The sequence below is a fragment of the Eubalaena glacialis genome, chromosome 13, assembly GCF_028564815.1.
Source record: "Eubalaena glacialis isolate mEubGla1 chromosome 13, mEubGla1.1.hap2.+ XY, whole genome shotgun sequence".
Lineage (NCBI taxonomy): Eukaryota > Metazoa > Chordata > Mammalia > Artiodactyla > Balaenidae > Eubalaena > Eubalaena glacialis.
In genome coordinates, this window is record NC_083728.1 from 59622151 (window position 1) to 59649913 (window position 27763).

Consider the following 27763-nt stretch of genomic DNA (forward strand, 5'->3'; position numbering starts at 1 on the left):
TTCCAGAAAAGATAAAACTAAAGGGGGGACTTCCCTGGCGGTCCAGTGGTTGGGACTCCGTGCTTCCAATGCAGGGGGCGCGGGTTCGATCCCTGGTCGGGGAACTAAGATCCCACATGCCATGTGGCGTGGTCAAAATAAATAAATAAACAATACAAGTGCATGTGTTTAAAAAAATTTTTTTAAATAAAAAAAAGGATAAAACTAAAGGAGGATAGATCACTGGTAATAAGGGTTAGGGGTGGGGGGCCCACAAAGGGACTGCAAGAGGGAATTTGGGGATGATGGACCTGTTGTGTATCTTGATTGATGGACATATGACTCTATACATTTATCAAAACTCATAAACCTGAACACCAAAATGAGTAAATTTACTGTATATAAATTTTAAAAACAAATTTTGAAACAAATGGAAAGAAAGCCCCAACACAGAAACCAGGGTGTGACCAGTGTTAACTGACTAGGAATCTACCTATGCATCCATTGAATGTGGGAGAGACGAGGGGGAATGGGATAGACTGGTTAATTTGTGGGGTGACACTTTCCCCAAGATGGGACAACAGCAGGATGAAGAGCCCTTCATTCTAGGAATCCTAACCCATCAAGCCCAAGTCATCAGCTTCCTAGTAGAACCCTTAGTCCAGGAGTGACAATTGTCTCCTGTTCTACTCTGGGTGGGAAAGAACAAAGACCAAAGTGTAGAAAAGGAAGAGAAGGGGAAAACAAAGAAAACCACTTCCAGTTCAGATGGCCTAAAGGTACCACAGCGGTTCACAGATGCCATTAGCACGTCAATCTCTACTAACGAATGCTTCCAAGCATGAGATACAGCCAAGATGGCCAAACAACAAACAAGCCACCAATTTGGGGGACAAAGAGTCTGTCGGCCCTTGGCCAGAGTACGTGTAACAAAGTTCAGAGCAAAGCCCTGCTTCCTGGAACCACCTGTCCACACTGGCAGGGCCTGAGAGCAACCAGCTCTCTCACTTTTCAGGTGGGAACCCCCAAGCTGAACAGTCCAGGCCACAGAGCCTGGATAAGAATCCAAATAAGCTGAGTGTCAGTTCAGCACTCCTTTCAATACACCCCTCAAGCCTTCTTTGGGTGTGTTTCTTCTACTCCAAATGCCTCCTCCAGGGTGGGACCCATGTTCTCTCTCCTTTTATTGGAGGCTCACCTGTCTGACACCCTCCAGAACGCTGAGGAGCAATCAGAATCAGACCCCCACTCCAGGTGCCCATGGAGGGAGAACTCGGATGCCAAGAGACCATAAAGCTATTGGGTTGGCCAAAATGTTCGTTTGGTTTTTTTCCATAAGATGGCTCTAGTAGAGCTTAGTTGTCTTTAACTTCATTTGAAACAATTTTGTTAGATTGTACTGTGACAGCTGCCATATCAGCGTGCATTTAAAAAAAAACTTATCAAAATTGGTGAATTTTTGTGTAGCCATTTTAACAATGAAGATGGAAGACAAAAAAGCAACATTTTCAGCATATTATGCTTTATTATTTCAAGAAAGGTAAAAACACAACCGAAACACTGCAGTGTATGGAAAAGGTGCTGTGACTGATCGAACATGTCAAAAGTGGTTTGAGAAGTTTCGTGCTGGAGATTTCTCACTGGATGATGCTCCAAGGTCAGGTAAACCAGTTGAAGTTGATGGTGATCAAATCAAGACATTAATTGAGAATGATCAATGTTATACCACGTGGGAGATAGCCGACATACTCAAAATATCCAAATCAAGCACTGAAAATCATTTGCACCAGCTTGGTTATGTTAATTGCTTTGATGTTTGGGTTCCACATAAGTTAAGTGAAAAAAACCTTCTTGACTGTATTTCCACATGTGATTCTCTACTAAAACATAACTAAAACGTTCCATTTTTAAAACAAATTGTGGGGACTTCCCTGGTGGTCCAGTGGTTGAGAATCTGCCTTCCAATGCCGGAGACGCAGGTTCCATCCCTGGTCGGGGAACTAAGATCCCACATGCCGCACAGGGCAACTAAGCCCATGCACCACAACTAAAGAGCCCGCATGACGCAACTAGAGAGCCCACGTGCCACAACGAAAGATCCCACATGCCGCAACTAAGACCTGATGCAGCCAAAAATACATATTTTTACAAAATAAAAAAAAAACAAATTGTGACAGGCGATGAAAAGTGGACACTGTACAATAATGTGGAACAGAAGAGATCGTGAGGCAAGCGAAATGAACCACCACCAACCACACCAAAGGCCGGTCTTCATCCAAAGAAGGTGATGTTGTGTATATGGTGGGATTGGAAGGGAGTCCTCTATTATGAGCTCCTTCTGGAAAACCAAACGATTAATTCCTACAAGCTCTGCTCCCAACTAGACCAACTGAAAGCAGCACTCTATGAAAGCGTCTAGAATCAGTCAACAGAAAACGCATAATCTTCTATCAGGATACCACATGACAATTCGTTTCTCTGATGACCAGGCAAAAACTGTTACAGCTTGGCTAGGAAGTTCTGATTCATCCACCATATTCACCAGACATCGCATCTTCAGATTTCTATTTATTTCAGTCTTTACAAAATTCTCATAATGGGAAAAAATTTCAATTCCCTGGAAGACTAAAAGGCATCTGGAACAGTTCTTTGCTCAAAAGATAAAAAGTTTTGGGAAGATGGAATTATGAAGCTACCTGAAAAATGGCAGAAGGTAGTAGAATGAAACAGTGAATACGTTGTTCAATAAAGTTCTTGGTGAAAATGAAAAATGTGTCTTTATTTTTACTTAAAACCCGAAAGAACGTTTTGGCCAACCCAATACTATTACTTCCTTTATCACCCTGCCGCACGCCAGATGCTCTAGGATGATGGGGTATTCCTTACGAACAAAATTGTACTCACAGGTACGTCACGTATACTTGTAGAAAATCTTTTGCATATCGCTTCCAGGATTTATTTCCAGGAAGTAGCACTAGGAACGCAACCCTTTGATTTTCCTTTTACCTTTGTGTTCTGTCCCTTCTGTAAAATGCTAAGTATTCGTTACTTTTAAAGCAAAACAAAAAACAAACAAACAAAAATTAACAACAATAACAAAAAAAAATGACGTTGCTGCTGACCCTGGCATCCACAGGGAGAAGGTCTGTGAAAGCCGGAGGGCACCGCGTCCCGCCCCGGGGCGTGGGCCTTCCGCTGGCCCGGGGTAGCCCAACCTCGTTCTCAGGCCCTGGGGAGGGTAACCTAGGGAACTACCCAAGCACTGACATCTCCTCCCAGTAACCCTACACCGCACGTGGCTTTATCGTCCCCGCTCCCCAGCGGCAAAGCGGACGCTCGGAGTCATAAACTCAAGCGGCGAGCCAGCGGCACTGCAGGGACGCCCCGAGAGTGCGCAGCAGGTGAGGACAGCAGGCGGGGCAGGGCCGCCGCGGAGCCTACCTGAGCTGGGCCTCGGGCCGCGGGCAGCCCTGGGGCTGCCCTGGGGCTGCCGCTGCCGCTGCCGCCGCCGCCGCCTACCCCTGCCCCCTTGCCGCCGCGCTCCCTCGGCCGCGCCCGTCCGCGGTCTCTCCGCGCCGGCCGCCGCCACAGCGCGCCGACCCAGCGGCCCCGCTCCCGCCCCGGAAGTGGTTGCGAGAGGCGCGGAGCACGCCGGGACGCTCGCGGGTCCCCCGGGCGCTGTGGAATTCGTCCGTCCCGCACCCGGACCTTCCGGTCAGCTCGCCCGGCTCGCTGTGTGACGTCGGCGGAAGCCAATGAGCAGGGGGATTCGCCCTACCCCGCCCCGCCTCTGGCCAGGGAAACCAATCGTGTTTCAGGAGAGACAGGACGCGCCAAGTCCCGAAAGAAGAGCGGGGGGTGGGAAGGAGTTGGCAGTCCAGTAATGTAAGACTCTGCTGAGAGGGGATTCCGAAGGCGGCGATAGCCTCAGTAATTGCGCCGCGGCCCAAAGGGGAGAACACGACCGGAGGGACGCGCTGGAGCCTGTTTATATCCCTGTCGGGACCGCGCCAGGAGGGGAGGCTGAGGCCGAGGTGAACGGCCTCGGGCTTGCCGCAGCTGCGGAGATAAATGTTGGGAGTTGGACGGGGTGGGGGCTGGGGAAACGAGCTGGGGATCGGTGGGAGGACGCATGATGGGTTTCCTGTTTCCGACCTTTAGAATTTAAAAGCCTGACCCGGGAGGACTTTGGCGTCTAGTTGTCATAACAACCGGCTGACCGGCGGCAGGAGGGTGTCGGGGTCGGAGGTTTGGGAGGAGCTAACGGGCTGCAGCCAAGAAACGGACGTGGAGCCAGTCAGGATTCGGGGGGACCTGCTGTTTCGTGCAGCGTTTAGCGTAAACCTCGTCTGCTGGGTGAGCCAAGCTCCTCAACGTGGCGTTCAGGACCCTTCACGATCTTGTCCGTTTGCACCGTATATTCCAGCAACTGAAAACTTCTTCCCCCACATGTTGGGCACTTTTCACTCCTCTGAGCTCTTACGTGCTCTTCCCGCAGCCTGTAATGCCTTTTCCTCCCCTATTGCCTTGTCCTCCTGGAGAACTTAGAGTCTCTGGTAGTCCCCTTCACCCGGGTGATTCTGTTGCCCTCTGATCTGCCCTGCAGCCGGAGAACATCCCGTGATGTATATACCAGATATGTCCCCACTCTGCTGTTCCCAGGTCAGGTGCACCACGCTCCTAACCCCACTCCTGTGAGCAAAGAAGAAGTAAGAAGCCCCCACTCACCTGCTGCTTTCCTGATGGGAACCAGGGCTGGGGCAGGAGTGTTCTTTTCCCATTTTATGGTTACAGAGGCCTCTCAGGCTGCAAGTATTCTCCAGACACTGGCTCTGAAGTACCATCGCCCCACATTTCTAAGCCCCCTTGACCCCTGAGGGACTGGGCCTTCTGTTAGACTCTGGGACGTGTTGCCTAAGTGCCTGGGTATAAGGGGTTGAGTGTCAACTCCAAAAAAAGTGTCCGCGGGACTCCAAAATGTCTCTAGTCTGTTCCTTTGTAAGGGGGCAGTAAAGAGTAGTGGGGCTTGAAATCCCCTCTGACTTTGATACAAATTCTTTGTCTTTACTAATGATATAACCTCTCTGAGCCTATAAAATGTAGATAATAATAGTGCTTGTTGTATGGGATATACATAGTTTACAAATATCTGTATGTCATACACATGTATCATTCTGTATACCATCCATATACCTACACATCAAGTACATATATTATATATCAATACATATATCTATATATTATCATAAAATATCACTATGTACATACATCTGCAGGCTCCATACTGCACTACACACACATACACACTTGCACACACACACACACACACACACAATGCAGGGCACAGTGCCTGGCCCTCAGTAACAGGAACCTGCAGACTAGAAGGGAGAAGGGGTGGGTGGTCTCCCAATCTGTTTTCATCCCCCAAGGCAAGGGATGGTCTATGCTTTGAAAAGGCAGCCCCCTGAGCTCTTGACCCTTTGCTCCTGGACCCTCTCACCTCACTCCATGTCCTCTGCAAGGTTCCTTGGATGATGGCACGCTGAGAAGCATCCCATGGCATCCCATGACAAAGATGTGGGGCCCTTACTGCCCAATCCCTGGGATGCCATCCTTGAGGCCGTCAAGGAGCAGCTCCCATCTCTGGACTCAGATTCCTCCTCGGTAAGCGAGCACCTTCTTCCTACATCTTCCTAGGCCCCCAATGCACTTTCTTCCCGTGACAAACATGATGCTGACCAAGGACTGCTTTGGAGCTTATCAGCTCAATGTCATGTAAGTGAAGCGCCAAGGTTCCCTGTTGCAGAGGACGAGGAGGGCCAGACTCTGCTCTTTCAGCTGTCACCTCACTGCTCTGTTCATTCAGTGCCAGGCACTAAGTGAGCACCTGCTGTACGCAAAGTCTTAGGAGTGGCAGGTACGTGCAGAACTGGGCGCCCTGGATCTCACCTTCACCAGGTGGTGCTGCCAAGCCCATTTCTAAGTCAGCGGCAGGAACCAGCCATGGCGAGTCCCTTCGGAAGAGAACTGGTCTTCCCAGACAGCTGGAGAGCAGAGGGGCAGGGAGGGTGGGTGGAAGCTGAGGCGCACCTGGCCCTGCCTGCTGCCATATAATCCAGAGAACTCTCATTTGTCCGCAGTCAAACTGTGAGGAAGAGGAGCTGATCATCTTCCAGCGAAATCAAACCGCCCTGATTCCAGACTTGTCAGAAGAACTGGCCGAAGACCCTGACGGGGCCTGGGTCACTTCCTCTGGGTCTCCTCCTGAGGTCTGTGGAATGCAGGATCCAGGGATCCACGAAGCCAGGACCCTTTAAGCACAATAGGGTGTGGGTGTGGGTCTGGGTGTCCATGGCCCTCGCTAGACTCTAACAGCAATGTGGGTCTAAAGAGGTTAAAGCCCCTAGTATAGCATCTCTGCACACCCAAGCCTTTCTCCAGGTATAACCCAAGGAGTTCAGACACCAAATATCTAATGGCCTTGTGCAAGTCATGCTCCCAGGAGCCCAGAACACTTAGAGCTGGGGGTGGGGACTAGATTTTCTATCTGATTTTCCCCCCTGCTCTTACCTTTGACCCCTCACCACACACACACACACACACACACACACACACACACACACACCTCCCAGCTGTCCTATTTCCACCTGAGCTGTCTGACCATTGTCACAATTTGTTGTCATAAATGCCTCCCTTAACCCAGCTGGCTTCAGCACTATCCGGCTTCTCACAAAATCCTGCCCTCCCTAAACATCTGTTGATTGAATAAGGGCAACAGTGGGGATTCAGAGGTAAGAGGTGCCCCTCGCTGGGGAGGTGAGATGAATACAGAAAACAATTAGCAAATGCCACAGAACGCTCAGTAATTAAGTATCGTAGTTGCGGTCATTGCCAAATCTCAGAGGGAATTTTCCATCCTCTTGTCTCCCCATTTCCCAGGGTCCCAGGTAAGACCAAGAACTCTTAAATCTAAAGTTAATGTCTTGATGCTTAGTTAAAGCAGTGGAAGGAGATTTTATTCGGTAACTACTGACAGCAGGGGAAAGAGCTGAGCTCCGTCTGATTTGTGCAGAGGTGACGGGTGTTTCAAAGGAAGACTGAGGGAGGGGGTGAGGAGGGCTCAGTGGAGTCAGAAAAGTGAAAAATCACAAAGAGCCGGTCAGTGAAGCTGCAATTAGGCCAGGTGTGTCTGCTACCTGGCAGGTGTGGGAGGCAGGAGGCTATCCTCCCACAGAGAAGGGAGGCAGAGGCCCTGTCCTTCCTGATGAGTACATTTCAAGGGAATGGCTCTCAGGTCAGTGACAGATGCTTCTGGGTTGTAAGAGACACATATTCACAATTATAAGCCCTTTTTAGTAAGTGCTCTAAGAAAGGGAGGTCAGGGGCCTATCATCAGGTGTTGGCTAGAACAAATAGTAAATTCTGGCAGCATGGAGCTTTCTCAGGCAGGCATTTTAATGGGGCGCTGGGGTAATCCTAGGGGCACAGGCTTACGCTGCCAGAAGCCATGCTGGAGTTTGGTATTTGGACAGAGTGGTTACATGCCGAGACTCTGCAGTTCTGAGTGCAAGCACTGACACAGGGTCATCTTACAGAGCCAGGGCGTGTCCCCTCCCAGCACCATGACAGAAATCACCCACGCCCTCAGCCATGCCTAGAAATATATCTGAAATAACCTCAAACAGGAGAATTGCCAGGGCTGCGAAGTCCCCTGATTAGTTCAGTTGGAACCATGTCCACGTCACTTTATTTTGTGTTTTCTTCATTTCTACAATTACCTCGGCAACTCTTCTGGACAATTATTTTTTAACCTGGGATGGGAAAGTCTATACCAACTCACAGGGGTTGAGGCCGTGGGCTCACTCTGGAGACAAAGGGCCTGGGTCTCATCTTGTCCACCTCTAACTGCTGTGTGCCTGTTCACAATGGTCAAAAGCGGGGAACAACCTGAGTATCCATCAACAGACAGAATGGTTAAACACAATGAGGACCATCCATACAACAGAATATTATTCATCCATGAAAAGGAATGCAGTTCTAACACATGCCGCAACGTGGGTGAACCTTGGAAACACTAAGCTAAATGGAAGGACACAAGAGACAAATATTGTATGATTCCACGCCTATGAAATATCTTGAACAGGCAAACCCACAGAGACAAGAAGTAGATGAGCGTTTACCAGGGGCTGGGGGAGGGGAGGTACAGAGTTTCTGTTCAGGGTGATGAAAAAGCTTTGTAAATAGCCAGTGGTGATGGCTGCACAACATTATGAATATACTCAATGCCACTGAACTGTACATTTAAAAATGGTTCACATGGCAGATTTTATGTTCTATACACATCTTACCGCATGCAAAAGCTCCCCGAGGTATGTTTTGAGGCTGCTAACCGAGGATGCTTGTTTCCCCCCTAGCCAGCTGTAGTGCCTGTGGAATCTGCCGGGGAACCCTGGGGAGAGTGGAACGCTGGGCCCCAGCCCCAGAAGTCAGCCTCTCTGGAAGGAAGGGCCCCTGGCAGGCCTTTGCAGAGCTGTAATGAGAGCAGCTCTCTTCTCAGGATGCCTGCAGAGACCCCCACGTGGCAGGATGACAATGGGGGCACAGCCTTCAACACCAGTACATCACAGAGTCCTTGCCAGGGGCCACAGGGAGAGGCCACTCTCTCCCCTCAGGAAGCAGGCCTGCAGACAGAGCCCCCAGGCGCTGCCTCATGGGCCCAGGAAGGCTCAGACTCTGCAAACCGCAGAGCCCTCCAGAGGGAGAGAAGGAAGATGATCAAGAAAGACATACTTCACAAAGTCACCTGGGATGCCCAGGACCCAGCCTGCCAAGACCTGAGTGGAGTGAAGGAGATGCCCTGTGATGCTGCGGAAACGCTGCCGGAGGGGCCCCAGGGGGGACTGCCCTTGCTCTCCCTCCACGTAAGCGTCCCCCTAGCCCAGCCTTCCCTGGGGCGATGGTCCTCCCCAGGCCAACTCGAGGGCTGGCCCACTACGCCTGTCTTAGTGTCTTTGGGCCACGGTAACAAAAATCCCATAGACTGGGGGGCTTAAACAACAGAAATTCATTTTTCACAGTCTGGAGGCTGGAAGTCCAAGGTCAAGGCTCCATCACATTTGGTGTCTGGTGAGAGCATGCTTCCTGGTTCATTTGTAAGGGGTGAGGGAGCTCTCTGGGGTCTCCTTCTTAAGGGCACTAATCCCATTCATGAGAGTTCCACCCTCATGACTTAATCACCTCCAAGTACCATCACATTGGGAGTTAGGATTTCAACACATGAATTTGGAGGGACAAAGAGACTCAGTCTGTAGCAACAACCTTAGGCCCATGGCACCAGGCCCACCATCAGGCAGGCAGTCCTACCTATCCGACAGACCATCCTCAGGTAGAGTTAAAGTGAACGAGGAAGAGCAAGGAGACCCCAGCCTTCTTTAAAAAAAGAAAAAAAAAAACTAATCCCTAGCATGATCATGAAGATATATGAGATAGGTAACAGATTTGACAAAGCATAACCTCAAAATGTTCAAGCCCTTGTTCTCATACAAATGGTGAGCCCCTGTATTTAGCTCATTAACGAGGGAACCAGCAGGATGACAAAGCTGGTTCAAAGAGATTATGAGAAACTGGGATTTTGTACATGGTGGGGTGGGGAGGGGGGAAGGAACGCAGAGATTAAATTGCTACATTAAGTACAATAGGTCAGCACCTACAGGGCAACAGAACTGGTACCTTTGGGGTTAGCTGCTCCAATGGACGGAAAAGAAAACCGTCACACTTCTCAGTTTTACGAAGTTGTCCAACAGGTGAGCCCTGGTCAACTGTGCACACCAGCCCTCCCCTAGAAAGATGGGCTCCTTGGAAGATGCTCCCACATGACACTGAAACATCACAAAACTCGTTTTTGCCTTACTTGACAAATTTTCTTAACAACTTAGAGAAAACTGGCATCAAGGTGTACATGGAGGTCACTTTCACCAATTCCATCCTATCAATTCCATTCTTTCCTTGAACCCCTTTATCTTCATTCCCCTATGGGGTCCAAGGAGCTGCAAGGCCATACACAAGACACAGTAATTCCTGATTAACGTCTTCCCCCCTCATCACACCACCGCCTCCACACCCCTCTTCCAAGCCCTCCAGTCCTAGCACCTGCCTGGAACAATCTGTTTCTTAAAAGAGCAAAACGTTTTAACCTCCCAACATTCTAAACCTGCATGAACCTAAATAGTTTTAATATGACACTGAGTTTCCTCCAAGTCAGACAACGTCTTTGTGCCAGAAATAAAAGTATTGCATAGGAAGGTGGGCGGCCTCACCAGCCTTCACGGAGGCAGCTCATTCTGCAACCCACACGGGGTGGGTGAGTGGGGGTGGGTGAGTGAGCTGCCTCATCTCAGCCCTGGTTTCTGCCCAAGACATCCCAGGACTGCCTGTGTGGGTCACGGCAGCTGTAAAATCTGGTGCTCCTGTCCCTGGCACCCCACAGCAGCCTCATAATCACCACTTTAATTATTTCAGCAACTTGAAGAGTGGGATTTGGATCAAGTCCTTCAGAGTCTGACAGGGCGAGAAGAGGACCCGGGAGATGGCGCTTCTGGAGCCGCATGGTGGGCAGCGGACCGCCTCCAGGGCCGAGGTCTGAACTTGAGCGCTAGGGCCCAAGTGCATCCCCACAAGTGGCGCCTTCCAGGGCCTCCCAATAAAATAGGGCAGTGGGCTGGGCACAGTCAGCCCAGCAGCTCGCCACATCTGCTGCGCCTCTCCACTGCTCGGCCCTCGCTGTCCTGCACACCCAGGATGCGAGACTTTATCCACCCATCCATTCACTCACTGACATTCATTCATCCATTACATATGTGACTGCCTGCTATGTTCCCGGGGTGGACCAGGCCTTGGGGATACGAGAGGAAGCCCTTCAGACAGGGTCCCTGCCTTTTCTTCTCCCCCACCTCCTCAGACCTGCGTCTCTTTCTTTCTGGGAGCAAAGTAATCCTGCATTTGGTACCCCTTCAGCCCGCTCCTAAACAGAATCCTGTTTCCACTGCCTCCACGTTTACCAAACAAAGCCAGGGATGATTCCTTCATTGCACTTGTGGCCTTGCTCTGGGCAGTTTCGTAAAAAAGTTCCCTGTCCTCTCCCGGCCACTCTGGCCCACAAAGGTGAGTGGAGGCAGGTCTGAGGCAAAGGAACTGCAGGGGTTCTGGCCTCCGGTTCCAGAGCAAAGGCTCCTTTGTGGCCAAGGGCCCCTGGTGCTATTTTAAAAAGGGTTTTGTTTGGAATTTAACCCCTTAGAGCAGGATATGGAGAAACTCACTCTCCTACAAGGTGGGGCAGGGCTGGGGGGCTGTAGTTGGTGCCCCCTTTTGGCACAATCTGTTCTCCATTTAAAGGCACATAAGCCTTTAATTAAGCTATTCATTCCACTTCTAAAGTCTGTCCTAAACACACCCACACAGATGTTCATTGCAACATTGTTCATACTTGTGAAAAACTGGAAACAAACCACATTCAATATTCAGAAGGAGTCTAGCTAATCAGTCAACCAGAGAATTCTCTGCAGCTCAACAAATGGAATCTATCTGTCTATTCATTTCTCTCAACACAGAAAAATGTAAAATATATTCAGTAAAAAAAAAAAGTCTATAGAGGATGATCCTGTTGCTATTTAAAAACAAAAAGCAAAGCAAATACGCAGAACTGTCATTGATGGTTTCCTCTGACAAGTGGGACCGGAGTGAGAACGTGGACTGCACGGTTAACAGGACGTCACCCCTGCTTCCCTTCCCGTGCTCACACACGGCTCCCTGCTCAAGAAGACAGCGCCCCTCGCCCTGCTGAGCTGGAGGGGGGCGACACAAAAGCTCTGAGCAGCAGAGGGTGGGCTGGGCCTCTGCTGGCCCCCAGCCCTTCTCCGAGCACAAGCCCAGGCATGTCCACACGAGGGGTCCTGAGGCTCAGGCTGCTGTGAGTCAAAGGCGGCTGCATCCCCACTAAGCTGCCTACCCCCTCCCCACAGACCATGCCAAGCCGAGCACCCAGGACAGGCTCATGGAACAACTCACCCTCCTGTGTGCCACGCAGTCCAGAGCCTTTTCCTCTGCCTGGAGGGTGCCTTCTGACACGCCCCAGGACATCAAGCCGCAGGAGGCCGGAAGCAGGTGGGACCACGCATGGCCCCTGTCCTCTCTAGAACTGGCTTCTCTCAGCATTTATTGGGCCTTGATTTATGGGTGGGACACTTGATGTGTATTTCTCTTTCATCTCAAGAATATGATCAGGTAGGTGCTACCATTACCCCCATTTTACAAACAGGGAAACTGAGGCTTAGAGAGGTTGCCTTGCCCAGGACATAAGTGGCAGAGCTGGGACTCAAGCCCCAAAGCACCTGCTCTTTCCCCACCCCATGGGAATCCTCCTTTCACCATCCACACGGCCTCCCCGGAGGAGGACCCTGCCCCTCTGGCCACCATTGATTGGGCCAGCCCTGGGCATCTGACCCCAGCCAGGCCAGCTGTGGTGAGAAAGGCTGAAGCTGGGGTATGGGGTAGGCAGAGGTGGGGACAGGGCCCTGGGGTCCCTTAAGGCCCAGCTGTACCCCGACTTTTCCCACACTCTGGTTGTCCACCCTTTTTAGGAATCTGAAAGCCTGTAATTCCCTTTCTCGCCCGAGCTAGTTGGAGTGGGCGTCTGTCCCTGACAACCCGTGTCCAGTAGAAAGGACACTGCACTGTCCAGTCAGTGGCCACTGGCTACGTGTGGCTAGTGCAGCTGAGGAGCTGAATTTCTAATTTAAATTAGCTTAAATGTAAATTTAAATAGCTACTTCTGGCAAGTGTCTGCCATACTGGAAAGTGCAGATACAGCACAATTAATCATCGTGGCAAGTTCTATTGGACAGCGCTGGCCTAAATCTTGAGGGTTGTTCTCAGGACCTGCCTCAGTGTCCTGCACGGGGGCACCCAGCTGGTGGCAGGAAGCCGCCCTGCACAGGTCACACAGTGATCACCGGGAAGTGACTCAGCCACCCCACTCCTCTCACCCCAGATGCGCTTCCAAGGAGCTGGGCTTCCAGGCGCTGGCCATGGACACGAGGCTAAGGAGCCCAGCGGAGCCTCCCACCGTCTTCATTGACCTGCGGCCGACAAAGCCATCAGACCAGGGGCCCTCGGAAAGGTACAGGGAGCAGTGACAGCCCTGCCGCAAACCTGCTGCTTCGGGTTGCCACATTGGCCTCAGGAGGAAGGGGGACTTGGACAGGCGGGTCCTGGGGGCACTGCTCACTTGAGAAGTGCTTTTAGCCAAGAACTGAGCTTGGCCCACAGTCCCACTGGGTCCCAGCAGAAGGCTCTCCCCACAGGTTGGGAGGAAGCTGGGGCCAAGGGTTATCTTTTCCTGCCGGAGTCCTAAGCAGACTTAGCCTAGGCTGGGATACCTGGCCCTGGCTGCATCCCTCCACCACTTGCAGTGGCCCTTTGGTTTTGGCTGGCTGGGCTTTGGCTGGCCTGCCCATCCTCCTGCCCTGGGTCACCAGGGAGACCTGGGTGCTCCAAGTCCCTGGTGGGAACCACGCCTGGAGTGGACTGGTTATGTCCAGAGGAACCCACCTTTCCTGTCCCCGCAACTGCAGCTCCAGCTCCAGCTCCAGCTCCCACTCCAGCTGCAGCTCCAGCTCCTCTGACAGCGAGGAGGAGGGGGAAGAGGAGACAGCAGCTCAGCGAGACCAGCAGGGCCCAGCCAGGCTATGGTAACCACAAGGGGGCTCTCGCCGCCTGAGATGCTCACCTCGGCCTCAGCAGCAAGCCCCGGCCCGCATGTTAACATCGGTGCTTTCAGCTGTCTGGCACCCACAGGGCTAGCACAGGAGGGTGTGAGCGGGTCTGGGGGGCGGGTCTGGGAGGCGGGCAGGGTAGCCCAGCAACGTCTGGCCTGGCCTGTTCTCCAGACATCCCCAAGGATGCTTAGCTCAGTCTTGAGAAGGGATTACGTTTTCTTTCTGAAAAATTGCCCCCCAACTTGATTTGCTCTCTACTAGTGATGGCAATAAAAGTGAAGAGAAAGTGAAGGGATGGAATAAAGTGATGGCTGTCAGCCAGAAATGAAAGGCTTGAGTCAATTAAGTGAAATGTCAAATTCAGGGAAGGTTCAGGTCTCTGACATGCGGAGGCCACCCCGTGGTCGTGGGGTGAGTTCGCATTATATGCTCTGGCAGTCTCCATTGTTTTTGGAATTACAGAGCCTGAAGATCCTATCCTTTGGGAATGTCAGAGTCTAATGCAGCTTTTCCCCAATGTGGCATGTAGCTAGGCATTATAGGATTAAAGAGGGAAACAAACTTGGGTTGAGAAGTGTCACACAGGTTTCCTCCCAGAAGCCTTTAACATGCTGACACGCTCTGTCAATCGGCGAGGGCCGGAAGGCCGCAATCCTGACTTTTTAGTGTCTTGAGAGCCAGGCACACGCTCCAGAAGCACTCTGGTTTTCCTCTGTTTGTGTCCTGTTTCGGTGGCAAAGTATTGGGAGGTTGGCTCCACTGGGTGCTGATGGAGGTTGCTTCTCTTGTGTCACAGGGACTGCACGGGGAAGAGTCAGCTCCTCCAACAGCTCCGGGCCTTTCGGAAGGCATTGGCTCAGCCCAAGCTGCCAGCTGGCGAGGGTCCCGGAAGCCAGAAGGCTCAGGCCCCTGGAGATACGGCTGGATCCAGCTCCGGGGGGAAGCAACATGTAACACTCTGGGCTGAGAGACAGAGTGCCCAGGCCAGACCCCCAGGAGGAAGTCCCAGGGCCCTGGGGGACTCTCTTGGGCCAGGGACAGCCAGGGAGGCCCTGGTGCCTCCTCCAGGCCAATTGTAGATGCCTCTGGTAACAGATCTGAAAAGGTGAATAATCTGAGGTGAATAAATGGATAATCTGACTTTCCATCGACACCCGAGGCCCTGGTGGTCCCCTCGCTCCCCCGTCTCCATCAGAATGTGCCTTTGCAGCACAGGGACCCTCCAACTGAGGATCTGCTGCCAGCCCTCTGCTAGAATTCAGTCAGAACATCTTCATGCACTGAGAGCAAAGATGCCAGTGCAAACTTGTACGTGTAGCATGACAAACCAAATGGCCCCAAATCCTCTGAAAATGGACCAGAAGGAAACACCACGAAGACAACGGTTTTGTTCTGATAGTGGGACTTCGAGGCTTTTTCACCTTTTTCCATTTCTGCGTTTTTTTCTCTTTAATGTGCATCTGTTATTATTATTTCTTTTTAACCACAAAACTGAAGTAAAACTCCTTTAGAGAATTTCAGGATTGAAAAGGTCTTGAAAAATTTAGCTTCATTTTCTGAGTCCTGGATGTTTGCTCTTTTGTGTTCCTAAATTAACACACCACCACACACACACACGGACCAACTGGACTTTTTGATAGAGGGGCAGATTGAAATTTGCTTTTTTTTCTTCAGCCAAGACACAAAGGCATGTAGGTATATGTTTTAGGGTCCTTCCAAAGTAAAGGTGGATGGACTTTTAAATATAGATAGAATGTGAATGTTCTGACACCTGAAACTGTCTCCGTGGACAACCAGCAAGAGCTGGGGGCCGCAGGCGGCTCTGCCGTCTACTTTCCTAGAATTATCCCTCCGACCTCCCACCCCCGGCCCCGATGTTCAGAGTCCTTCCATAACTGTTGTTCTCAGCCCACCTGCTCCCAACAGGCTGAAGCCCTCATCTGCAGCACCTCTGTTCTCTCTCCAACTTGTTTCCAAGGTCTCAGAGTCTCAGCGCCCATCTGCCCTGTCTGCCAATGGGAAGAACAAAGCAATCACCTCGGGCTCCCCAGGCCATGGGATCAGGCAGCCCAGCAGGGTCCTTGGCATTTGGGCACATGTTCCAGCATTCAGCTGGGGTCACCGCCGGCTGCTATGCACTGAGGGTGGGCAAGGGCCTCTTCCCATCCAGCCCTGCACCAGGTAAGACAGGCCCTGCCCAGCCTCAGCCAGCCACGTGCAGCCAGGATAGGGGCCACAGACTCTACTTGATCTGGCCACGGGGGCCTTACCAGCAGCCCCCATTCCCCACAGGGACATTTTCATTACAAGCCAGATGTGAGACGGCTTCCACCAAGGTCACGGGAGGCCCCGGGGAGGCCTCTCCAGCAGGGACTGTGGCCAGACTACCATCACCTGGGACCCCCAGATCCTCTCCCCCGGCGCAGGCCCCCCACCCTCCACTCCAGGGTGCACACAGCATGGTCAGGACTCAGCCACTGGGCAGGCAGTCTGAACATGGCACACAGCCTCCACTGCAGCCACTAGCCCTCAAGAACAAAGGCTATTTTTTAAATTCCATTTCCCCCACTCTCTACCCCTTTTAATGGCGGTAGGTTCACTCAGAATGTTTCCCCAACAGTGACAGTAAATAAACTCTTAGTTCCAAGTTCAACTCTGCGAATTACTGTCTATCAAGGAAGGCCAGGAGGATGAGGTGGTGGGAGCTCGGACCTGGGTTGAAAGCTGGTCCTGCCACCTGGACAAGGTGCTTCAAGCTCTCGGGTCTCAGTTTCCATCTAGAGCAGGAGAATCATGAAGTCCTGTTACAGGACTGTGAGAGAGAATGTCAGGGAACAGGCATTGGATGGGCCCAGCTCTCAGGTGGCAGAAGGCAGCCACCTCCAGCACCAGCCTGGATGTGAGAGAAGTGAGCCTGTGAGGGGCAGGTGGGTGGTTGGTGACACTGGCCTGGCTGGATCTGGCTGGATAGTACGTGCCCCGCAAGGTTAAAAACCATCCCTAAACTGGGCGGCCCCATTCTCCAGAGAATACACAGAACAGAGCACAGGGGCCAGAAGGACTGATGTCGTTTATTAAGGGAACAGAGAAGAGCAGGTCACACACCCCGGAACCTGGGTTGTGTGGAAAAGTAAAAATATGTCTAGCAATTGGATGGAACATTCCAGAACCCAGTGGTTTCAGAGCTGCCCCACAACTTTACTAATGACTAAAGCCAACAAGGCCTCTTACTGCTCCCCTCAGCTACTATGAGACCATGGATGTGAACAGATCAGAGAGGCACATCCACCTCAGAAATTCAAAGTGGGGCAACCAAGGCCGGCCTGCGTCCTGGGACACGGCCACTTGGGACGGAACAAAGGCAGCCCTGGCACTCTACCCTGGGGACTTCCTGATGGGCTGGGGGAGGTTGAAAGATGGGATCTCGGGGAAGCATTCCCGCACCAGCCATCCATCCTACAGAACAGCCGTGGCTCTGCGAAGGTGACCCACAACCACTGTGATACTGGAAACCCCCCCCAACAGGCTACATTTTTAAAGTACAGCAAGGTTCGGGGGGAAGGCAGGAGACCAAGCCCAGGTAAGGCTGGGGTACATAAAGCTGCAAGAGCCCACAGCCATTGAGGCTTCCCCCAAAGTGGGCAGAAAAGTGTCCCCCCAAATTCATATCCAGAATCTCAAAAGGTGACCTTACTTGGAAACAAGGTCTCTGCAGATGTTACTAGTTAAATCCAATGACTGCATCCTTACAAGAGGAGACGACACATGGAGACACACACGGAAGAGGCCGTGGGGAGGCGAGGCAGAGTGACGTGGCCACGAGCCCAGGTGCGCCAAGGACAGCTGGCAGCGCCAGGAGCCAGGAGCGCCCTGGGACAGATCCTCCATCAGAGCTGCAGGAAGGAGCCAGCCTTGCAGACACCCTGATTTTAGACTTTGGCCTCCTGAACTGTGAGAGAATTCCTGCTGCTGTAAGCGGCCCTGCTGCTGTGGTCCTTTGTGTGGCTGCCCCAGACCCTAATATACACCTGCAGGGCCCAGCTTCCTCCCTCGGCCTGGGCCCCCCAAATGTCCCACCGCGTGTCCTCATGCTGAGGCCTATGGGAACAAACGGAGTCTGAAGATGCCTGAAGACCAGAGTCTCTGGCTCCGGAACAGAAACGACTCTGGCAGCTTCCCGAATCGTCAGGCTTGGGCCCCGGGGGCGTCCTGGAGCCTCTGGGGTCTGTGAAGCGGCTGCTCCCCGCCGTGCGTGCGCTGGTGCTTGCGGAGGTCGGTACCCCGGCGGAAGCCCCTGCCACAGGCCGGGCAGGTGTGGGGCTTCTCGCCCGTGTGCGTCCTGCGGTGCGCGCTGAAGTGCGAGCTGTTGTTGAAGCGCTTCCCGCACTCGGTGCAGGCGTAGGGCCGCTCCCCGGTGTGTGTCCTGCGGTGGATGACCAGGCTGGAGCTCTGGCTGAAGCGCTTCCCGCACTGGGCGCAGGCGTAGGGCTTCTCGCCTGTGTGCACCCGCTGGTGCGTGCTGCAGTTGGAGCGGTCGCCGAAGCGCTTCCCGCATACCTGGCACTGGTAGGGTCGCTCCCCGGTGTGCGTGCGCTGGTGCTTGGTCAGGTGGGACGTCTTACTAAAGGCCTTGCCGCACTCGGGGCACGTGTGCGGCTTCCGGACCCCAAGGGGCCCCCCTCTGTCCGGAGGCCGCTGGGGTCTGGTCGGACCGGGCCCCTGACCCGGACCCGGGAGCACCTGGCCCCAACGTGTTCTCATCGACGCGTCCGCCCTGGCATACTCTCCATCCTCCAACTGCCTCCCAAGCTCTGAGACAGAGAAAGCACAGTCGCTGAGGGCTCCACGGGGAGGGGGAGAGGGAAAAGGGGAGGCAGGGTGGGGCGGCCCCTGACACAGAGAAGTGCCTTCAAATTCCCCCTCCACACCCTCCGCAGGATGCATCAGTCAGAGCCTGATTCTGGGAACTAGAACCACGGGCAGACTTACAAGGCCGTGAGGTGGTACTGTGACAGTCCCATTTACACGAGGACACTGAGGCCCACTGACCTGATGGGGGAAGGACAGGCCCTCCCAGCGCCGGGAACTGTCCCTGCCGAGGTGCTGTCCACCCCACACCCCCATGCAACCCCCTCCTGCCTCCACACTGGCTTGTCCAGGAAGCCAGGCATGGGCTCGAGCTCACATCCACCTCATCTGTACAACTGAGACAGGATGGTACCACCCCCCTGGCCTTTGGTAAAAGTTTTTACAAAGGAACTGAGTCTGGCAGTTCCTCCAACGGTCACAGAGTGACCACGTGACTGAGCAATTCCACCCCAGGTGTAGGCCCAAGAGAGTGAGTGCCGCTGGCTGGGTGACACTCAGGGCGTCCTGAGGACCCCATGCCCAGCCCCTCGTGTCTCCCTCGGGACCAGCTTCCCTATGTTGCCTGCGTGCAGCGCCATGTCCCAGCTCAAGGTGGTAGGACTCTCTTGCTGCTCGAGCCCCAAACCTTTCTTAAAGCCACCTGTCTCCCTCACCTTTCCTTCAGGGAGGGTGAGCCTGCCTTTGTAAATGAAGTTTCATGGCCACGCCCGTGTCTTTTCATACTATGACTGCTTTTGTGGCTGCTTTTGTGCCAGGACAGCAGAGCTGAGGCATCACCAGGGAGACCATACGGTCCATAAAACCTGAACTATTTACTATCTGGCCCTTTTCAGAAAAAATCTGCCAACCCTTGCTTTAAGCCCTTGAGCTTGAACTCCACAAACACAGTCGCCGAGGCTAAGCCCAGGAGAGGGGAGAATCTCATCTGGGACATCCGTCTCCTCCCAGACCCCCTCACCTGAGCCAGCACTGCCAGAGACTTCCCTCAGCCCCGAGGCTGCACAAGCTGGGTCCCGCAGGCCTTGCCCTGGCCCCTCCTGGGCAGTCAGACAGGGCCCAGGAGCGGGGAGTCCTGCTCATGGGGAAAGAGAAGAGAGGGTGTGAGTGTGGCCGGGACAGAACACAGGACTGCAACCTCCTCCTCATGAGGGCAAAGGGGCATCCGGAGAACCTGCGGGGAAAACTCCATGCCTCAACAGAGGTGGGGGGCGCTCTACTTCTGTGCAGACTGCTTCCTCAGAGAGAGAGGAAGTGAGGAAAAACAGGGCCCAAGGCTCTCCCCGGCTCTGGGAGGGAAACCAGATGCCCCGAGGGGTCAGAATTTCATCACAACAGAGATAAGTAGCCAAGAGTTACAACACACAGCAGGACAGAGCACAGAGCAGTGGGACAGGAACAGTGCACACAGCAAGCCAGTATTCGTGGCAATAGAAAGGTTTCATCTTCATTTGTTCTACAGACACTTAGTTTGGAATAAATGAAGATGTAAAAGAAAGTATGTGATCATTAATTTTCTGTGCCAACCTGGCTAGGCTACAGTGTTGTTGTTTGGTTAAATACCAGTCACATTTTTTTTTTTTTCTTTTTTTGGCTGCATTGGGTCTTCATTGCTGTGAGCGGGCTTTCTCTAGTTGCAGAGAGCAGGGGCTACTCTTCATTGCGGTGCGTGGGCTTCTCACTGTGGTGGCTTCTCTTGTTCCAGAGCACGGGCTCTAGAGCGCAGGCTCAGTAGTTGTGCCGCATACGGGCTTAGTTGCTCCGCGGCATGTGGGATCTTCCCGGACCAGGGCTCAAACCTGTGTCCCCTGCATTGGCAGGCGGATTCTTAACCACTGCACCACCAGGGAAGTCCTCAATCAATTTTTTATCTTTATTTTTTGACCGCGCTGCACGGCTTCCCAGATCTTAGTTCCCTGACCAGGGATCAAACCCACACCCTCAGCAGTGAAAGCACAGAGTCCTAACCACTGGACCGCCAGGGAATTCCCTAAATACCAGTCTAGATGTTGCTGTGGAGGTTATTTTGTAGATGTAATTAACATCTACAATCAGGTGACTGTAAAGAGAGCAGATTACCCTCCACGCTGGGGGGTGGGCCCCACCAAATCAGTTGAAGGCCTTAAGAGAAAACTTGAGGTTTCCTGAAGAAGGAATTCTGCCTTGAGACGGCAGCCTAGAAATCCTGCCTGGGTTTCCAGCCGACTGGCTTACTGTATGGATTTCAGACTTGCTAGCCTCCACAACTGTGAGAGCCAATTCCTTAAAATAAATCTCTCTCTACACACACATAACCTAATGGTTCTTTTCCTCTGGAGAACCCCAACTGATACAAAGCAGGATCTCAACTCCTTTAAAAAACATTTCAGGGAGTGAACAGCTGTCAAAAGTGGCAGGATGAGCTGAGAAGGGACAGTGTGGGGTGGTGAGGAGAGGCCGTAGACAGGCAGGGCCTTGCCAAGAGCAGCTCTGCCCACGGGGGCCAAGGACGGCACAAAGGCTGAACTGACACTGGACAACCGTGTGGGTAAAGGAGTGAAAGAAGGAACTCAGGACAGCTCTGGGCATCTGCCTGGGATGTGGGCAAGCAGCCACACTGCCCCCGCTGCAGATGGACCACTGATGGGACACTAGCAACCTTGGCAGTGCAGGGCTGCCCAGCGCTAGGACTCACCAGGGAATGCCCCCGGCTCACTAAAGCAACCCCTGGGCACAAGGCCCACAAGTTCCTATTTTTAATATGCTGCCCGGTGATTCCTCTGGCCACTAAAGTTTGAGACCTGCTGGAGCGGCTCCTGTAGGCGGGGGGAGCCAGGGAAGGTGCTGAGCAGGGAGGTGGCCTGGGCCTCGGGTCCTGGAGGCCAGCACACACCACAGCCAGCCTGAGAGAAGCAGCCACCCTCCCTGACACTCGCCCACATCAGAGACACAAGCCAGTGTCTGACAGACAACAGCCAGGGTCTCCCTGCACATACCCTCATCCTCCAGCAGCATGTCGCAGCTGTGGTCCTGCTGAGCCAGGTCCAAGCACCCCCACTCCTCCTGGGACAGGTACACGGCCACGTCCTCCAAGGTCACCGGCACCTGCTGGAACGCAGCTCACTCAGAGCCTGGTGGGCTCACCCGTCCCCTCCACTTGTGTGATGATGGCAGGTCCTGCTTACCTCCCCCCACTTCTTCCCCTCCCCAACCTTTCCCTTTCCGTATGTTGATATCCACCCCTTCCTTCCAAGCTTGGCTCAGACACAGCTGGATCCTGCTCTTTGGGAAGACACTGTCACCACCAAGCTCTGCCCCAACTGCTGCAAGGCCAGAGACTGTGTGGACAGATGTGCTGTGTGGAACAGCTGGATCTGCTGAGATCTCAGCCACTGGGGCCCACGCTCCTTGAGGACACGAGTTAGCATGCCCTGCCTCAGCTCAAGCCAGCCCCAGGACCCAAATGGGGTGACCTGGGGACTTCAGGATGCCTCTAGGCCAGTGGTTCCCAAATCTAGCACCAGACTGACCTGGGAGCACGATTAACACCCAAGAAAACAATATCCAGAAGAGGCAAATCCACAGAGACAGAAAGACTGGTGACTGCCAGGGGGCTGAGGGAGGGGGAGGAGGGAGTGACTGCTAATGGGTGTGGGGTATTTTGGAGAGGTGATGAAAATGTTCTAAAATTGATTTGATTATGGTGATGACTGCACAACTCTGTAAATATATTAAACACTGTATACTTTAAATAGAAGAATTGTATGGTAAGTGCATTATATCTCAATAAAGCTGCAGTTGAAACAAACAAGCAAAGGAGACTCTGCTTCCAGGCCAGGGCTGGGGGAAAAATCTATTTTTACCCAGATGCCAGGAGATTTTAACATACAGCTGGGTTTGAAGTGACTGCCTTAACTCACCATTGAGACTCCAGGATCCTCCAGAGCACACCTAATACTCAGGTGGCATCTGAGAACAGGGAGGATTTCCCAGGAGGTGAAGATCCGTCTTGGAAACCCACAGACCTGACCACGCAAGAGAAGTGTCCCCGTAACAAGGGCACTGGACACACGGGGATGCTGCAGATCAGGAATGCCACTCACCTGGGACCAGGCTGAAAGGAAGGATGTGGCCAGTGCCGCCGTCTCCTGACACTGGGAGGCCGCTGGGCCTGGGGAAAGAGCACAGAGTCACCCACCCGTGCACATGGAGGCGAAGGCTGGACACGTCCAGCTGCTCCCCATCAACACTCACCTGGCCGGGAGCCTGCCCACCCCACAGGCACACAAGCCTGACCCCCTGCCACACTCCTTTCCTTTCCCTTCCCTTCCCCAGTGCAGGGTGTCTCTTTCCTCAAGAGGGGCAGCTACTCACCCGTCTTTGGCCAGAGCTGGGGGCCTCTTTTTGGTCTGTGGCTCAGCTGGGCTGCGGGCTGCTGGCTGGAGTGCTGAGCCCCTTCCTCCAGAGACAGCTCTGCTGGCTGGGCCTCCACCTGGCATTTCAAGAACCACTCCCCTGTCCCGTGGGCCAGTGCGTCATCAGGGAGTACCTCCGGATCCTGCATACAGACAGAGACCTGCCCACTAGCTCCCAGAAGGTCAGGAGGAAACCCACAGGGTTCCCCATCCCTCCTGTCTCGGGCACCCTGGCCACCCTGTTGCCAGGCTCTGCCTTACCACTGGGCCACCTCGTCATGTCTGATGGCCTCTGCGACCATCCAAGCACCTCCCTCCAGTGAGACCCCAGGGAGAAGGCATGTGACCCAGGAAGAGGTCAGGCTCCCAACCTGGGGAAAGGGAGGCCTACTCCACTCCTGAGACTCTGCGGTCTCTCCCCATCACACTGTGTTGCTGTCACCGTCACACTCTCACCCTTCCTTCCTTAGTGCTCCTGAAAGACCTAGGCCAGAAGGGCCCCAAATCAGGTCTCATTTTGGAAGCATGAGTTACTGCACTTGCTACATTTTTTGAAATCATCTACAAACCCTCTGGAATCATCTATTTCCTAATTCCAGTGAAGGTGAATCAGAAAAACTTAGTCTCAGAGTTTACTGACGTCTGTAACAGTACTAGGGACAAGATACATCCCTGGGGAACTGAAACCAGCACCAGGGACCCTGTCTCAGGCTCAAAATTCCACACCTCTGAGAGGTGACAGTCCCCGGAGGTTACAGGGTGCCCAGTGACAGAGGAAAGCCATGACGGGAACCCCAAACGCCAAGGCTGGCAGGGCTGAGAAGGGCTCCTGGGTTCTTGTTGACCACCACGAAGGCAGGATGTGCTTAATGCACTCAACTCACCTTATGGTCAAGTTTTTTGGGTTTTTTTTTGGGGGGGGGTGTTGGGGGGGGGGTCTATCCTGCCAGATGCAAAAGAACAGCACTGTGTGGCCAGTGACACTGCCACAGGGAGAAAGGTGACCTGCAGAATTTGCCAAATATCTAATCAGTAGGAATTAATCTGACCCAAGCAGGAGAAATCTGTAAGAGACTTCGCACTCCCCAGATGTGGTTAGAAGGAGCTGAGTTTGCTCTAGAGTGGCGCTCTCTGTAGAATGATGGAAGTGCCCCATACCTGCACTGTCTTTGTCCAGGGAGTAGCCACTGGCCATGTGTGATGACTGAGCCTTTGGAATGTGGTCAGTGTGACTTAAGAACTACACTTTAAATTTTATTTAATTTTAATTTAAAAAAACACACATGGCTAGTAGCTACTATATTGGATGGCGCAGCCCCAGAGAGATTGAGGAACACCTGCGGGCTCTAACCAGGGCACCCACCAGCACCTGGTCTTTCTTCCCAGTGCTTCTCCTTCTTTGGGGATCTCTTCAACTCCCAAGGTCCTGCCTTAGAAGGTCTCCAAACTCTCTCCCATCAAAACCTGTGTCTGGCCTACATTGGAATGCTGTTAACAAACCAATCCACACAGCTTAGAAAGGGCTAGCGGGGCTACAGTGGTTAATCAACGGGTGGACACACACTGGTGAACGTTGAGAAACACTCTGCAGTTGCCTTCTTCAATTCAGTGTCTGGCCAGCCCCAGGTACTCCCAGTGACCGAGGCTGGCCACGGCTCCGGAGCCCAAGGAAACTACAAACACAGACCTCAGCAGCAGGGCCCCGTTTTCTCACCTCAGGGCTAAAATGCCCCCCACCTCACCCGCTGCCTTTGTTTCCTGGGCTCCCGCTGCAGCCCTTCCACGAGGACCACGGCCTCCTCACCGCTCTCTGGCTGCTGCTCCCGCACCCGGGCCTGGATCTCCCCTGGCAGCACCGTCAGGAACTGCTCCAGCACCAGCAGCTCCAGGATCTGCTCCTTGGTGCGCAGCTCAGGCCGCAGCCAGCGGCAGCAGAGCTCCCAGAGGCGGCTCAGGGCCTCCCGAGGTCCGGCCACCTCCTGGTAGCAGAAGAGCCGGAAGAGCTGGCGGAAGGTCTCAGGGCTAGGGTCTTCAATCTCCAGGGAGGGCTCCTCTTCCCAGCAGCAGTCCTCTTCCACCTTCACGATCAGGATCTCATCCTGCTCCAGGGGTGGCGGGTGCTGGAAGCCGGGAGAGGTCGCCATTGCTCCTGGTGGGCCTTGCTCCTTCTCTGGCCTGGAGCTCACACCTGTCTCTCCCTATACCTCTGGCCAGACACTGGGGAAGATGTTTTCAGGGCTCTGTGGAGAGACAATAAAGTCATGCAGGGTGCAGCACTGGGGCTGGATAAGCGTCTGAAACCCATAAGGCCCTGCCCTAGCCCCAAGGCCAACGTGCCCTCACTGGCAGAAAGAAACGGTTAAAGTAAATCAAACTGTCTTTGCTACTAACCCTCTAATTCCCAGGAGAGGTACTTAATCTCTGGCCCTCAGTTCCTCACGTGAAAGAAGAAATGGTGACACCACCTACACACAGGTTGCTGAGAGAACTAAACGGGAAAATAGTTTATTTTAGCACAGTGCCTGGAACGCGGTCAGAGTTCTAGAAACGCTGAGTTTTCAATATTACAATTGGCCATTTTCGGATGAGGTCCGTTTGGAAATATGATGAGAACCAGAGCCCCCTCTGCCCAGGAGGACGCAGATTCTGTCCCAATCTGACCCCCGATTTCGGGCTTCGGGAGCCTGAAGCCCATCCGCGGGCCCCACCGAATGGATGGTCACCAAGGCCTCTCCAACTCCAGGGTCTTGTGAGGGTCAGGATTCCCCGGCTGGGCTGCTCTCCCGTCTCGTCCCCTCAGCTGGAGGGAGAGCGGTGACCGAGGCCGGGCACAAACTAGGCTCCGGCGGGCGAGGGCCGCGGAAAGAAGCTCGAGCTGGGACCCTGCGCCCGCGCCCGCACTCACCAGCAGCGCTGAGACTCGTGGGGGGGTTCGGGGCAGGCCCGGAGCGGCGGGTTGGGACGGGAGCGGGACAACGGACGTGGAGGGCTCGGCGCGCCAGAAGCGAGAACCAAAACCCTTAGAACGCAGACCCGGGACAGTCAGCGGCGACCACTGGCTGAGCCGGCGTCGAGCTCGAGAACGAGGCCGCGTGGGCGTCCCACGAGAAGCATTGTGGGTAATGTAGTCCTCGCACCTTTGGCCGTCTGTGGAGAGTGAGAATGGGTCTGGGTAGGCGGGTCCACGGGAGCCATTGTGGGTAACTACTCACATTGTGCGTCCTCGTACTACTGGTTGAACCGACTGTCAGGCATAGAAACAAGATACGTAGCGAGTCCGCGAGATGCACTGTGGGTAACGTAGTCATCCCCTGGCTGAGCCGCGGCCCGGGGTAGATGGGTCCTGGGATGAGTTGCAGGAGACGGTTGTTCCTTCAACTTCAGTGCGCATGCGCGAGTCTCCGCAGTTTATGGGCCGTTCTCCCTGTTTCCCTTCCATCCACCCTCCCAGGCCTGAGGAACTCCACAGTGGAGGGGACCCTGGAAATTTACTTTTTTACTTACATAGTACTATGTATGTGCCAGGCTCTGTTCTAAGCGATTTGCAATTATTAAATCAGTTCATCTTTGAAACAAAGGGGGTACTATTATCCCTATTTTATAGGTGAGGAAACCGAGGTGCAGAGAGGTTCAATGACCTGCCCAAGGTCACAAACACCCAGTAAGTGCAGAACTGGGGTGAGGTTAGAACCCAGGTGTCTGTCTTGGTCCAACTCCTTAATTTTAGAGACTGGAAAATGAAGACTCACAAAGTTCTTGCTGGGTGCATCTTCGTTATCAATTGCTTATTTCTTCATTTGTTAATTTGATCAACAAATATGTATTTATTGGGCTCTGCTGTGTGCCAAGCAGGCACGATGAGCAGGAGGTGAACTGGACAGTCAGTCCTTGGTGTCCCTGTGGAGCCTGGGGGAGGGAGGTGTAGGCAGGTAGGGAGGTCTGAGCAGGAAGAGGGTCATGGTGAGAGCTGTGTGCCTAGTGGTGAGAGCTCCATAAACATCATCACTAACAACCAGACAACCCCTGAGTTTTTCAGCTTTAGCATCCTCAGGCCTAGCGCCTCAATCAACCCTCCCACCGGCTTCTTTCTTTCCTTCCATTTCTACTCTCCATTCTCTCTCACATCCCACTTTTCCCCCTACATCCAATATCCAGTTTTTCTTGTGAGCACACAGGCAGAACAAGAAACCGGGCTGCCCACCACTGATTTCTGGAGACACCCACACACACACACCCCCGGTGGAAGGCAGGACCTTTTTAAGGGAAGATGCCAGATTTCAGGACAGCCTTGTGGTGGGGCTTGAGGAAAGGCAGGACCACATATGCCTCATTTTTGCCTTATAATCTTGGGCTGCTGTGCAATGCTGTGAAATCTCTCCTTGGAACCTGTGTTTTGGGTCCATTATTAAATTTTAGACAGACAAGAGGATACATCAGTTAACGGGTCAGGAGAGCCAGGATCTTAGAGGGAACCAAGGTGCGGAGCCATTCAGAGCACTGGCACTCAAGCCAAACACAAGAAGCCTGCCATTCCATCGGCCTCAGGAGGAGGGCGTGGAAAGGGGTAATTTGAAGAAGTCACAGATGGGTATGTAGTGGGGGAGGAAGAAGAGAGATAGACAGAAGTGGAAGAGGGAAAAGGAGGAAAACAGAAGAGACACTCTCGGCTCCGTCTGGAGGGGCAGACAGGTGTGGGGACACCAGCATTTTCAAAGCTGCCGCACAACTTCCTGTTTCTAACTGCCTCCTGGT

At 53.3% G+C, this 27763-nt stretch overlaps 3 protein-coding genes across 11 annotated transcripts in view; 1 reads left to right on the forward strand and 2 right to left on the reverse strand.

Moving 5' to 3' along the window:
• ANKS3 (ankyrin repeat and sterile alpha motif domain containing 3) overlaps positions 1-3541 on the reverse strand; it is a 28611-nt gene extending 25070 nt beyond the window's left edge. Inside the window, exon 1 of one of the 2 annotated variants that reach the window (XM_061209410.1) lies at positions 3421-3541. The gene's annotated coding sequence lies outside the window, so the exon portion shown is untranslated. The remainder of the gene's footprint in view (positions 1-3420) is intronic. The other variant, XM_061209409.1, reaches the window with a different exon arrangement.
• DNAAF8 (dynein axonemal assembly factor 8) lies at positions 3267-14939 on the forward strand. 5 transcript variants are annotated; one of them, XM_061209412.1, is made up of 10 exons: positions 3267-3380; positions 4141-4335; positions 5502-5643; positions 6120-6248; positions 8394-8900; positions 10498-10615; positions 11997-12138; positions 13025-13153; positions 13608-13724; positions 14548-14939. In XM_061209412.1, exons 3-10 carry the CDS (start codon positions 5536-5538, stop codon positions 14828-14830), a joined length of 1533 nt encoding a protein of 510 aa, XP_061065395.1. In that variant the 5' UTR covers positions 3267-3380; positions 4141-4335; positions 5502-5535; the 3' UTR covers positions 14831-14939. The 5 variants fall into 5 exon arrangements, with proteins under 5 accessions (XP_061065395.1, XP_061065396.1, XP_061065394.1 ...); XM_061209411.1 differs by lacking the exon at positions 3267-3380 and adding an exon at positions 3871-4013; XM_061209413.1 differs by lacking the exon at positions 4141-4335 and having other exon boundaries at positions 3347-3380.
• A 1831-nt stretch (positions 14940-16770) lies between these two features.
• ZNF500 (zinc finger protein 500) lies at positions 16771-26108 on the reverse strand. Of its 4 annotated transcripts, none has more exons than XM_061208162.1 (7): positions 25917-26108; positions 24754-25251; positions 22971-23154; positions 22700-22767; positions 21593-21701; positions 19579-19692; positions 16771-18562 (listed from the first exon to the last, which is right to left on the reverse strand). In XM_061208162.1, the coding sequence occupies exons 2-7, from the start codon at positions 25153-25155 to the stop codon at positions 17937-17939; spliced, it is 1503 nt and encodes a 500-aa protein (XP_061064145.1). In that variant the 5' UTR covers positions 25156-25251; positions 25917-26108; the 3' UTR covers positions 16771-17936. The 4 variants fall into 4 exon arrangements, with proteins under 4 accessions (XP_061064145.1, XP_061064144.1, XP_061064147.1 ...); XM_061208161.1 differs by having other exon boundaries at positions 21593-21704; XM_061208164.1 differs by lacking the exon at positions 19579-19692.
• Positions 26109-27763: the final 1655 nt, after the last annotated feature.

Excerpts from the sequence above, each read along its gene's own strand:
- DNAAF8 (XM_061209412.1), top strand. The coding sequence starts at position 5,536 with ATGGCATCCCATGACAAAGATGTGGGGCCCTTACTGCCCAATCCCTGG. Across the intron at positions 6,249-8,393 it reads CCTCTGGGTCTCCTCCTGAG|CCAGCTGTAGTGCCTGTGGA; the intron begins GTCTGTGGAATG and ends TTTCCCCCCTAG. Across the intron at positions 8,901-10,497 it reads TGCCCTTGCTCTCCCTCCAC|CAACTTGAAGAGTGGGATTT; the intron begins GTAAGCGTCCCC and ends TAATTATTTCAG.
- ZNF500 (XM_061208161.1), bottom strand. The coding sequence starts at position 25,155 with ATGGCGACCTCTCCCGGCTTCCAGCACCCGCCACCCCTGGAGCAGGAT. Across the intron at positions 23,155-24,753 it reads CCAGGAAACAAAGGCAGCGG|GATCCGGAGGTACTCCCTGA; the intron begins GTGAGGTGGGGG and ends GTCTGTATGCAG. Across the intron at positions 21,705-22,699 it reads TCCTTTCAGCCTGGTCCCAG|CAGGTGCCGGTGACCTTGGA; the intron begins GTGAGTGGCATT and ends GCTGCGTTCCAG.